The sequence below is a fragment of the Castor canadensis genome, chromosome 11, assembly GCF_047511655.1.
Source record: "Castor canadensis chromosome 11, mCasCan1.hap1v2, whole genome shotgun sequence".
In the NCBI taxonomy this organism is placed as follows: Eukaryota; Metazoa; Chordata; class Mammalia; order Rodentia; family Castoridae; genus Castor; species Castor canadensis.
Genome location: NC_133396.1, coordinates 41,554,573 through 41,567,526, shown reverse-complemented (window position 1 = coordinate 41,567,526; position 12,954 = coordinate 41,554,573). Strand labels below are relative to the sequence as shown.

At 50.5% G+C, this 12,954-nt stretch overlaps 1 protein-coding gene across 11 annotated transcripts in view; it reads right to left on the bottom strand.

Annotated features, from left to right (window-relative positions):
- Positions 1-12,954, bottom strand: part of LOC141413789 (arf-GAP with dual PH domain-containing protein 2) — a 43,929-nt gene that overhangs the window by 18,226 nt on the left and 12,749 nt on the right. For 5 of the 11 annotated variants that reach the window (XM_074046390.1, XM_074046394.1, XM_074046391.1 and 2 more), the window contains exons 1-5: positions 12,211-12,397; positions 11,289-11,419; positions 9,637-9,728; positions 5,899-5,978; positions 3,326-3,438 (exon numbers count right to left, since the gene is read on the bottom strand). In XM_074046390.1, the coding sequence (XP_073902491.1) occupies positions 3,326-3,438; positions 5,899-5,978; positions 9,637-9,728; positions 11,289-11,419; positions 12,211-12,304 (510 nt within the window). In that variant the 5' untranslated portion in view covers positions 12,305-12,397. The other 6 variants (XM_074046396.1, XM_074046395.1, XM_074046400.1 and 3 more) reach the window with 5 other exon arrangements.

Genomic DNA, 12,954 nt, shown 5'->3' with positions numbered 1-12,954 from the left:
CTACGATGCCCAGGCTGTTTATTTTTTTCTGCACTGGAGTTTAAATTCAGAGCTTTGTACTTGTTAGGCAAGCACTCTACTGCTTGAACCACATGCCCCAGGCCTTCCTGGGCTCGAGAGATTCTCCTGCCTCAGCCTCCTGAGTAGCTGGGGCTACAGGACTGTTTTACCATACCCAGCTTATGTTTGTTTGTGACAGGATCTTGCTATGTAGCCTAGACTGACCTCAAACTCATGATTTTCCTGTGTCAGCCTCCTGAGTACAGGGATTACAGACATGCACCACTACACCTCATCCAGTTCACTTTTTTGTATTACTCAAATTTTTACACATAAATGAGTTACCTCTATGATTGAAAAGAAATTTCCATTCTGGGAAATATATGATCAAGCTGGGTACGGTGCTTCATACCTGTAATTCCAGTCTCTAATCCTAGCACTCAGGAGTCCCAGGCCAGGCTGGAATACATAGCAAGACCCTGTCTCAAAAACACAAAACAAGTCAGGTGCCAGTGCCTCACACCTGCAATCCTACCTACTTGGGAGGCTATTTGAGAGGCTATCTGGAGGATGGAGTTTGAGGCCGGCCCAAGCAAAAAGTTCAAGAGACCCTATCTCCAAACTAACCAGAGCAAAATAGACTAGAGGTGTGGCTCAAGTGGTAAAATGCCTGCTTTGCAAGTGCGAAGCCCTAAATTCAAATCCCAGTCCCACAAAAAAAAAAAAAACCCTAAAAAAAGACCCACAAAAAACATACTGTAATCCAGGCTACTCAGGAGACAAGATCCAGAGGATCACAGTTTAAGTCCAGTGGTGGGGGGGAGGGAGGATTTGGTGAGACCCCTATTTCAACCAATAAACTGTGGTGGCACATACCTGTCATCCCAGCTATGAGGGAGGAGTACTAGGAAAATGGTGGTACAGTTCAGCCTGTGCAAAAATGTGAGACCATATCTGAAAAATAACTAAATCAAAAAGAGCTGGCTGGGTGCCAGTGGCTTATGCCTGTAATCCTAGCTACTCAGCAGGCAGAGATCAGGAGGATTGTGGTTCGAAGCCAGCCTGGGCAGTTTGTGAGCCCCTACCTCAAAAATACCTACACAAAAAAGGGTTGGTGGAGTAGCTCAAGTGGTAGAGCATCTGCCTAGCAAGTGTGAGACCGAGTTCAAACCCGAGTACTACAAAACAAAAACAAACAAAATGAACATAGGGAGCCCACTCTAGTTTTGGACTATTCTAGGCTGAACTGACTTGGAACTGAAAAACAGATTAACTTTTTTTCCAACCAAAGATGAAACTCCATCTAAAGGCCATTTTGCAGCAGCAGCTGGGGCTTAGGGCTCTTTCTCACCACAGTAGCACTTTTTCTTCCAGCCTTCTGTGCTATTTCAATAAAAATGTTGAAAAATCAACAGTTCCAGTCCTTTAAGTTGAAGACAGAGAAGATATCTCCACCTTCACTTGGAGTGTTAACACTCTTCTTCCCAGAAGACTTGGTTCTAGGGCACGGCCACACTAGACAGCCCTTGTAGCACTGCTTTGGTCTGTCTAGGAAGCGACAGGTAAATAAGTTACAATTTCTTCATATGGGAAATACACTCAGGTGAAGGCTAACGTGCTCAGAGCTAGTCCTCCTCTAATTTTGTTGGCCACTCCTTCACATTCTCCTTGCTGACAACTTTTCATTTTTCTGTCCTCTAGGGCTCAATGTGGTAACTGGTCTTCCAAGATACTCCTCACCAATTCCTTCCCTCCCTGTAGGCACCTGACACTCTATCCATACAAAAGTGGACTCTATGTCCCCTCCCCTTCAACCTAGGCTCACTGCATGACTTGCTTTGACCAGTACAGTGCAGTTCCTGGCCTCCTCTTTGGCTTGAAGGAAGCCAGCCACCATGCTGGGCTGAGTATGCAGCTCAGAGCGCTTGCCTTGAATGCACAAGGCCCTGGATTCGAACCATAGGACCATAAGAAAAAAACAACAAAAACGAAGCAAGTATTAGACTCCTGACTGACAGCAGCGGGGGCGGGGCACGCTAGGTTCTCTGCGACATGTGAGTGCAAGCTTCCTTGCTCCTCTAGCCCAGCTCCATGCACAAGGTGATGACCCAGCTGACACCACATGGTATTCACTGGAGCTGCCAAGGCCTGTTCATTCCTGATCCACAGAATTGGGAAGAACAGGAGGTTGATGTTTGAAGCCGTAAGGTTTTAGGGTAGTGTGTGATTCAGCCACAAATAACCAGATGCTCTGTGCCCAAACAACTTTTCCCTACTTAGGCAACTCCACACATTCCCGTGGTTTAGCCAGTCCACATGCTAAGGACATTAGCTCCAAACTCTCCAGCCTCCAACACTGTGCAGCCGCCTTCTCCATGTCTCCACTTGGATGACAATTAGCATCTCAAACTGAAAAGGACCCTTGACCACTCCCTTAAGGGGCTAAGTCTGCTCTCAGCAGATAGCAAGTTCATCCTTCTAGGTTTACAGGACAAAAATACATTACGCGCTTAGCATGAGCAAGGCCCGGGTACTGGGGCTGGGTACCGTGGCGCACTCCTGTCACTCCCAGTTACTCAGGAAGTTCAAGCAGGAGGATTGCTTGAACGCTTGAGTATAAGACCAGCTTGGGCAACACAGTGAGACTGTATCTCAAAAAACAAAATGAGCTGGGTGCTGGTGGCTCACACCTGTAATCCTAGCTACTTGGGAGGCAGAGATCAGGAGGATTACAGTTTGGGGCCAGCCTGGACAAAAAGTTCAAGAGACCCTATGTAGAAACACCCAACACACACACACACAAAGGACTGGCAGAATGGCTGAAGAAATTGTGAGGCCCTGGGTTCAAATCCCAATACTGCCAAAAAGAAAGAAAGAAATCCCAAAACAAACTGGGCACCATAATTGGCTCATGTATGTAATTCAAACTAGTTGGGAGGCTGAGATTAGGAGGATCAAGGTTTGGGGCCAGTCTGGACAAACAGTTTGCAAGACCCCATCTCTAAAATAACCAAAGCAAAAGGGACTGGTGGAGTGGCTCAAGCAGCAGAACACATGCTATGCAAATGTGAAGCCCTGAGTTCAAACCCCAGTTCCACCCCTTCAAAAAAAACAAACATGGACCAGTCTAAGTTGATTCAAAGTGACCAGAGTACAGTTTTCAGAGGACTAGGTTGATGGTAGATCCAGGAAAAAGGAGAAGAATGTTGTTCTCTCAGTGGTTGAAACTCTCTACTAGACAAGGCACCACACCCTCCATGTACTCTTTAGTGAAGCCTTAGTGAACAAGCGCTCTGGAAGGAAACTCTCAAGTCTGGCCTCTTACCTCTTCCTTGGTGTAGTACTTCAGGAGGCCTTCTCTTGTCAGAAGGACAAACCTTCTTCTCAGGAACTGTGCGTTGTCCCTTCCTCGCTTCCACAGGAATCCTTCCCGGTTACCTTAACCACCAAGGACAAAGAGGAATGGACATCCATGACCTCAAGATGAATAAGCAGCCAATGAACCTCTCAGGGCTTCAGGGGTAGAAAGAGCCCTTCATCTGTTGCCCAAATACCTCCAAACAATTTCAGCTGCAGAACACAAAGGTCCTGTCTGGGGCCAACTCTGTGATGCCTTACTTAGTTGGATTTCACCCACTGGGCAAAATTTCCTCCTTGGCTCTCCACGGGATCAGGCTGTCTAAATCCTGGTGGGGGGGTGGGGACGGGACTGGGCATGGTGGTTCATAACTGTAATCCCAGCTACTTGGGAGGCAGATATAGGATTGATGTTCAAGGCCAGCCAAGTAAAAAGTTAGCAAGAATCTCAAAGAACAAGCTGGGTATGGTAGTGCCTGCCTGTGATCCCTGTGATCCTCTGTGAGGCAGAGGTAGGAGGATTGCAGTCTGAGGCCAGTCTGGGCAAAAACATGAGACCCTATCTGAAAAACAAAGGAAAAGGAGTAGGGGTAGAGCCCTGGGCTAGCAAGTACAAGGCCCCAAGTTCAATTCCCACTACTGACAAAAAACAAAACAAGGAAGGCTAACTCCTGAGAAACTGATTCTGAAGGAGACCTGGTTCTACCTAACTTCATACAGACATTACCCTACTAAAACTTTGGGAATAATAAGTGACCTTGATGCATCTACTGGTTTGAAGAGTAATTTGCAGGACAAAGGCCACATGTTTTCCCTCATATGTGGAAACTAGATCTATAAGACAAATGCATACATAAATACATACATGGTCTTCTATACACGTGTGTGTGTGTGTGTGTGTGTGTGTGTGTGTGTGTGTGTGTAGAGAAAGAGAGAGAGAGGGAACATGACTGCAATCATGGGGAAACACGATTGTATTCGTGGTCTGTCTGAGGGAACTATGGGAAGGCAGGAGAAGAAAAGAGAATGACAGTGACTAATACTGCACTACAATACATCTGGGTATAAAGAAGGTATAAGAAAATTCATGTAAGTTGATGAATAATAGGAGAGCAGGGTGACAGACAAAAAGTAATAGAGGGGGTAACCTGATTAAAGTACGATAGATACCTGGGTAAAATACCAAGATGAAATCCCCTCGAACAATCAATATACACATTAAAAAAATGAAGGACTTGGACTGGAGGCGTGGTTCAAGTGGTAGAGTGCCTGCTTTGCAAGCATGAAGCCATGAGTTCAAACCCCAGGTCCACCAAAAAAAAAAAAGCAAAAAAAGGCTGGATGCCAGTGGCTCATGTCTGTAATCCTAGCTACTCAGGAGGCAGAGATCAGGAGGTTTGGAAGTCAGCACCAGGCAAATAGTTCACAAGACCTTCTCTCGAAAAACCATCATAAAAGAAGGCTGGAGGAGTGGCTTAAGTGGTAAAGAGTGCCTGCCTAGCAAGTATGTGGCCCTGAGTTCAAACCCCAGTGCTGCCAAAAAAAGAAGGTCAAGGAGGTAAAACAGATTCTGTCTGGGGACTGGGCATCAATGGGAGAGGGGAAGGTAAACAGAGAGGGTGAAGGAGGGTGAATATTGAATATGGAGTTGTACTTTGTATCCACGTATTAAAATACAAATTCTTCTAAGAAGGGGGAGGGGGAAGAGAACGATGGAGGTGTGAACCTAGTTAAGACATATTATAAGCACATATGTAAATGTTTCAATGTCTCCCCCTGTTCAACTATTATATGCTACTAAATAAAAATTTTTAAAAAGATTTATTTGCACTCCTAGTAGCTAAGAGTTGAGCATTGACTGCCTTTGGACCTCCAAGGACTGTTGTTGTTTTAGGCAGTACTGGGATTTTGAGCCACTCCACCAACCCTCTTTTGTGATGGTTATTTTCGAGATAGGGTCTTGCAAACTATTTGCCCAGGCTGGCCTCAAACCAAGATCCTCCTGATCTCTGCCTCCTGAGTAGCTAAGATTAAAGGTGTAAGCCACTGGTGTCTGGCTTCCAAGAATAACTTTGTTAACTCTCTCAGTTAGTGTCAGGTTGAACTCAGGTCAAAACTGCCTGAGTGAAAATTGCCATTGATCTGGGGCTGCCGATGAGGCTGTGCCCTGCACCAGGGAGGGGCAGGGAAAGGGAGGCAGATATCCAGCCTACGCTCCTCGCCAAGCCTAAAGCTGCACCAGGAGTTCCATTAACTGAGAGCAGGGCTGCTGTTCTAATGGTCTGCCCGGTGGGGAGTCTTCCTGCACTTCATACTAGGACTCTGCACTGCTGTGACCCTGCAAGATCAAGACCCACGTGTTTCTCTGCTGCTGGGACCACAAAGCATCACCTGCTCAAGTGCTTGCTGCTTCCAGGCAGGGGAGCTCACAACTTGGCTTCCATAGGCAGAGCCAGGGCAGGTCTTGCTCCTTGCTGCACGTACTTTGTTCTAGAGAGCTCATTAGAACACAGACCTCAAAAGACAAGAAAATAACTTTACCTGGGAGTGAGACGGTTTTCCCTTCAGCCATAAACTCCTGTCGCTCATACTTAGCTCGAATCCATTGTTCCTTTAAGACCCTAGAAAGAGAGACATTTTGGTTAACTGTCTGCTAAAGATTCTTCCCATAGTGACCTTGCAAGACTCTGCAGCAGAGGGTGGGAACAACACAGCAGCCGCCTTGCTGCCTGCTGGGCTACCTAGGGTTTCTCAGCCTCAGGCCTGTTGCCCTGCAGTGCAACAGTGTTGTGGTGCAGTCCTGTGCTTTGTAGAAGGTGTGACAATATTTCTAGCCTCTACCTACCAGATGCCAGTAGTAGTAGATGCGACACCCAGAATGTCTTCAGACATTACTGAATATCTCCAGGGAAGGAATTTTTCTCACCATGGTTTTTTCTCTCTGTCTGAGAGCCGCTGGACTGTTCTAACCCCAGTGGTAGTCCTCCAGGTCAATAAGGAAAGGTACCAGCTCCCCTGGACATCTCCCCTGCCGCCACTCACTGCATGCCCATGACCTTGAATTAGGAAAGCCTGAGGGCTCCTGGGCCCGTTCATGAACTCTAGGCCTATGATACTGGACGAGCAGTGATCTTGGGGCCTGACCACCTGGGATCTATCTGGTCTCACTCTACCTATGGTCTACTGTGTGACCAAGAACAAGTAACTTTACCCAACTCCTCTGAAGTTTGGTACTATGCCAGTAATAGCATACCTTCCCCTACAAGGTTGTTGAGAGGTTTAAATGTACATAAAAACCTGACACTGTGTAGGTGTTTAATGCTATCTCAGTCAAATGTTACTATCCATGACCCCTGCAGAAAACCCACACATCCAAGAGTGGACCTATGTTAATTGTTTGGTTCCCTTTTACCATTGTCAGGCACATGTTTCAAGGTTTACCTGACCTTACCTCCTGAACAGGAGTGACCTAGAGCTGGTCACCTGACTCAAACTGGTCATTCACAGCTCCGGGCTGCCCTGGGCTGTGAGGACAAAAGGAGCAAAACTGAAAGAGAGATTAACTGGAATCCCTCTCTGGGGCCACACTGGGCTGTGTAGACTGGCACCTGAACATGACCTTATTGCTAGTGGCTGGCAGGAAAGTCTGGCTGAGAGAAAGATGCAGGAAAGAGAGCCAGATGTGAGACACCTGATCATGTTTGAGCCCTGGCTTGGTTCTTCCTGAGGGTAGCTTCACCTCTGTCCTTCCTGTGGTCTGATCCCCAAAACCCACAGAATTCTCTTTTGCCTGAGCCAACTTAAATTGGGTTTCTGTTACTTACAATCAAGGGTCCTTCCTGGACTGGGGACACAGCCCAGTAATACAGCACTTGCTTGCCATGCATGAGACTCTGGGTTCTGTCTCCAGTACCTCAAAATAAAAGTTATTTCCTAATGTACAGCCCTCATTCCTAGGACACTGAGGACAGCCACCAGTCCCACATGAGGATGGGACTCCTGGGCCACAGAATCAGAGCTGGGAGAGGGATTGGAGATCAAGGGCACCAATCTTGGTCCTGGAGTGGGGAACTTACTGGGATTTTAGAACTGGAGAGAAGCAGCCATGGGTACTCAGCTAAAGGGGGTCAGAATGTAGGGCTGTTGGAGTCATGGCAAGTAACGTCTGTGTGATGTTGGCAGAAAACCGCATACAGGAGGTGCTTGCACGTGCATAGAGCAAAGTGGCAGCAGTGTCTCAAGTAGAGTCCAATATGTCCCTCAGCTGGGCTGGGGACCGGGCAGCATTCTAAAGCTGACACTGAGAAAAGCTAGTGTGCGTGGAGGGTCTGGGCACGGAGGTGCACGTCTGTGATCCCAGCTATGTGGGAGGTGGAGATCAGGAGGCTCGTGGTCCAGGCAAAAGTGTGAGACCTACCTGCCAGATGCCCATGACTGATGCCTCAAACCTCAGTACTTGGGAAGCCGAGATTGGGAGAATCACCAGTTGAGGCCCGCCCTGACAAATGGTTCTTAAGACCCATCTGGACTAACAGCAGCCAGCTATGAGTGAGGATGAGACTGGAAGGACCCCAGCTCCTGACCAGTCTGGGCAAACAGTTTGCAAGACCCCATCTCAACAGAACAAAGCCAGGCACAGTGGCATGCACCTGTCACCCTAGTGATGATGGGAAGTTTAAAATAGAGGGTCATGATCCAGACCAGCTTTGGCAAAAAAGCAAGACGCTTCTCCAAAACAACTAGAGCGAAAGGTTGGAGCCCTGGCTCGAGTGGTAGTGCGCCTGCCTAGCAAGCACAAATCAAGTTCAAACCTCAGTATCACACAAACAAACACCACCAGTGAGCCAGGTGCCAGTGGCTGTAATCCTAGCTACTCAGGAGGCAGAGCTCAGGAGAATCGCAGTTCAAAGACATCCTGGAAAAAGAGTTCACAAAAACCCATCACAAAAAAGGGCTGGTGGAGAGGTTCAAGGTGTAGACCAGACCCTAAGTTCAAGCCCCAGTACCACCAAAAAACAACAAACAAACAAACAAAAACCTGGTGTGCCAAGTGGTGTGTGGGAAGTTTTATATAAATCACTTCATCTGATCTCTACAACCATGCTATGAGGCTGGCGTCACAGTCTGCATGTCTGAGATGACGATGCTGACAATCAGAAGTTTGGTAACTTGTGCTCCTCTCACAGCTGGGGAGTGGTAGTGTTAGGAAACAAAACTAAGGTCTTCTGCGTGCCAAGCTGTGCTTCCCCCCACTGCACTCTGTATCAGTATCCCTCGGGTTGTGTAAGTCCTGGGAAATTATAGGACCATCAGATCCTGTTGTATAGTTTGTGGACTGCTCAAAGCACCTGCCGAGGCCAGGGTAGATGAAATGCAACTTGTTCTTTTTTTTTTTTTTTTTTTTTCCAGCACTGGGGTTTAAACTCTGGGCCTCATGCTTGCTAGGTTGGTGCTCTATCTCTTGAAACACTTCTCCAGCCTGCAGCTTGTTCTTTTCTTGCCAGCCACGTCCCCATCTAGTTGGGTCTGCCTAGATGGACTCCTCCCCAGTCACACAGGTGCTGTCTAGCAGCCCTGGGGGAGGCCAAGTCTCTGAGAAGGAGGCCCGGCTCAGGCAGCTAGTCCTGCACAGTTCCAGGATTACCAGGTACCACTGTCACATGGACCCCCTCACCCTCTGGCTGCTTCACAGCTTCCTGCTACATTGGATTCTGTTAACGCCATGAAACAGTCACCAAGGACCCTGCTATCAGATGGGGTAGACACAGAGTTCTGCCTCTGTACACCCCAGGTTCTTCATCTAGTTCACAGAGAGACAGCAGTACTAAAGAGGTTGTTGAGAGTTAGCACATAAGCCTGTGACCGGCAATTATCATTCATACGGTTAGTGCTAAGATCTGCAGCTCAGGGAGTCTCTCAGAGCCAACCTGACCTTGGATGAGGCAGCCCTAGATATAACAGTCAATAGGAAATAGCAGAACCACGTCTGTCCTACTGAAATACCAGCATTTCTCCCCTCTCCAGGCTCTGAGCACATCAGAGACAGGACACAAATCATAGAGAAAAAAAACATTTCTCAGCTATGGAAACTGAGATTCAGAGAGGGGAAGCAGCAGAGGTAGAGAGAGGCTCAACCCAGAATTTTTCTGTATTCTCCATAACTGTTCCAAAAGCATTCCTGGATCTACCTGCTGACCTGGCCCACAGAAAAGCCCACCACAGTCAAAGGCACCAGGGATGGGGCGGGGTGGGGAGGAGACCAGGAAGACCCCTACTCACAGGCAGTCATTTGCCTGGGGGATGTAGTAGAAAGCTGGGACTCTGGCTTCGAACTTGGCCTTCACACGGAGGTTCCCGTTGTTGGTCATAAACTGCAAGACAACAGCAACTTGGGGTAATATTAGAACTTGAAAAAAATGTGAAATGAAACTATGATCTACCCAGAAGGCCACGGGTCTCACTGACTCAAAGGCTGGGTCAGGAGAAACTGCCTCCAAGAAGGAGGCATCCCATCCACTTTGGTCATCACACTGTTGGGAAGCCCTAGCTTGGAACGATGAGGGGTAGTAACAACCATCCTCAGGTAGGAACAGCATGTTACAGTTCTCCTACAGTAGCTTGCTGGATCCCCTCAAACATCTGATACTACCATCCCCACTTTAAAGATGAAGAAAATGAGGCTCGGAGGGGTTTGCCTAAGGTAACACAGCAAGCGAGTGGAAAATTAGGATTCGAACCCAGCTCTGTGTGACTACAAAGCTCATGTTCTCTCTGCCACTCCCTCCACAGGTGGCCAGGACTCCAGCAGCTCTGAAAGTCTGCATAACACTGAGGTGGCTAGAGGATGAGGTGACTGCAGGCCCCATAGGTCAGAATGACCAGTGGGGCCCTTTGGAACCTGAGACCCAGAGGCTGATGTGCCCAGGGATGTGGGGATGTCCCACCTGGCCGTGGCATATCCAGGGTGAGGGCAGGAGTGGGAAGAAACACCAAGTTTGCAATCCTCCTCCCTTGGGCAGAGTGAACCATACCCTTCTCCTGGTAGGGGCGGTGGGGGGTGGGTGAGGGACTGGGCAGTATCACGGGACATGCACTCAACAGAGCAGGGTCCAAATTCTGACCCTTAGGATCTCATCTACAAAAATAAGGAAGGGTGGGTTTCACGAGGCACAAAGTAACAGTCCTTCAGGTGTGTGGGCTGGTTGACTGACTGCCTGACCTTCTCTTGAACTAGAATGTAAGCCCTGCATGGGCAGCAAGTGTGTCTTACCACTCTCCTCTCCCAGTGCCCACCACATGGTGGGTTTATAGGACCTACTGTTGACTGAATAAGTAAAATATGCAGCCCAGTGGTGTCTAGCACTGTTCCTGGTTCAGGGTGGGTGCTCAGTGTTGTCATTTACTTCCCCAATCTTGAACTCTTCAGTCCACCAGCACAGTGTACAACTGCCTGCTCTCTGAAGAGTTTCTGACCAAAATGGTCTCACCATCCAGGTTGAGGATTCTTCCATGCCCACAGTGGAAGAGAAAGTAGCCCACTTCCTGGCTGGGGAAGGGGTGGAGGGCCAAAGACTATGAGTCCGAATGTTTCTCTTCCCTCAGTCCAGGACAGCCACTAAGGATGACAGACTGTTAACTCACTGCTTACTTTGTGCCTGGGCTGAGCCTGCATTTAATCCTTATGCATCCCATAGAGGGTGGTGCATGTCCATAATACAGTAGTGGAAATTGAGGGTCCACAGTTAGAATTCAGTAAATAGCCTAGGGTCTCACAGCTTGTGGGCAAGAGACCAGCCAGGATTTGAACGCAGGGCCTCGAAACCACCATCTATTAGACTGAGTTTCCTCTCCTTCCTCACGACCCCTCTGCAGAATGGGAGCACCTCCCAACATTTTCGTTGCAAGCTCTCCACGCGGGTGCGCCTTTCTACCTCTACAACACTGTCGTCCCAGAAGTCAAGTCTCACGGATTTCACTTTGCTGATGTCCGGGAAGTTGCGGTGGACGCCGGAGCAGTGGAGACAAATGAAGATCCCCAGCTTGTAGGAGGCCCAGTCGGGACCTGCAGGGTGGGCGGGAGAGAGGACAGGAGCGGAGCTCAGCACAGTGGGGCCAGGAGACCGGGGCTGGGCTGGGGGAGGGGTGCTGGGATAGGCAGGGCAGGGCAGGGAAGGTCTGATTCGGGGGCGGTGGCCAACTCTGCCCACGCTGGGGACTCCTTTTTTTCTCGGTCTCCCCACTTCAGACCAACTAAGTTGCGGGCATGCAACCTCTGGTCAATCCACCCGCTATGGCACGGTGGCGCCAGGGTGAAGACCTTGGGACGACGCGGGGCTTGGGGGCAAGAGGGTGAGGCAGGCTCGACGTGGAAGCGACGGAACTGAGGGGGAACCGAGAGGAGCGCGAGGAAGGGTCCTGCTCAGGGAGCCGCAGGAGGGAGGTCTGCTCGGTGGAGAGGGGTGGGGGGGGTGGGCAGGGAGTCTGGGGGACGTCGGGGCGCGGGACGGCGGGCACAGGAGGGGCAGGAGGCCGGGGACGGGGGTCCGGGGTCTCCTGGGGCGTGGGTTGCACCCAGGTCAGAGGGACGACACAGGGAGCGGGGTCCTGGGTGGTGGCGGACTGGTAGGAAAAGCGAGCGGGACGTCGGGGTCCCGCACCAGAATGGGGAGCGGGGTCCCGGGTCTGGGTGGGTGAGGATCCAGGCGCAGGGCGAAGCGAGGGGCATGTGTGGGTCCTACGGGGAGTGGGGGGTGGGGAGTAGGACCCCGTGCGCTCTAGGCGACGGGCAGGCGGGTCGGGTCGGGGTGGGTCCTGGGATGCACCTGCCCCGCGCCCCGCACCCCGCACCCTTACCCGCCGCCCCGCAGTCGGCGCAGTGCGCGTTGCCGGTGTCTGCCGCCTGCAGCAGCTCCAGCAGCCGCTTCTTGTTGCGCTCGCGATCACCCATGGCCGGCCCGGCGGGTCAGCGGGGCTCAACCCCGCAGCCTCCCGGCCAGCGGCCACCCACGGCCGTGCGCTCCACAGCCAGCAGTGAAGGACCCAGCCCTCCGTGCCTCCCGCCCCGCCCTCCTGGACCTCCGGCCCCGCCCCGCCCCGCCTCGGCCGGTCCAGTCTCGATCCGAGCTCCGCCGACCCGAGCGGGACCGAACGCGCGACCTCAAATCCTGGCCTGCCACTTGCTAGCTGCGAGACCACGAGCAACCTGTTCAACCTTCAGTTTCCACCTCTGTAAAAAAGATGAACAAGCAAGGCGCTGGAAGTTCACGCCTGTAGTCCTAGCTATTAAGGAGGCTAGAATCAGGAGGATCGCAGTTCGAGGCCAGCCTGGGCAAATAGTTCACGGGACCCTACCCCCAAAGTTACTAGCGTAAAACGGACTGGAGACCCGGCTCGAGTGGAAAGGCTCATTTTTCCTAAGCTCGAAGCCTTCAGTTCAAACCCCAGTCCTTCCCCGCCCCTTCATGCACAAAAGGCGGGGGAGGGAGAGAAAGGGACAGGCAGAGAAAGGGAGGGAGGGAAGAAGAAAGGGAGAAAAGGGGAGAGAGAGAGAGAGAGAGAGAGAGAGAGAGAGAGATGGGAGGTCTGTAGTCTGCAGCA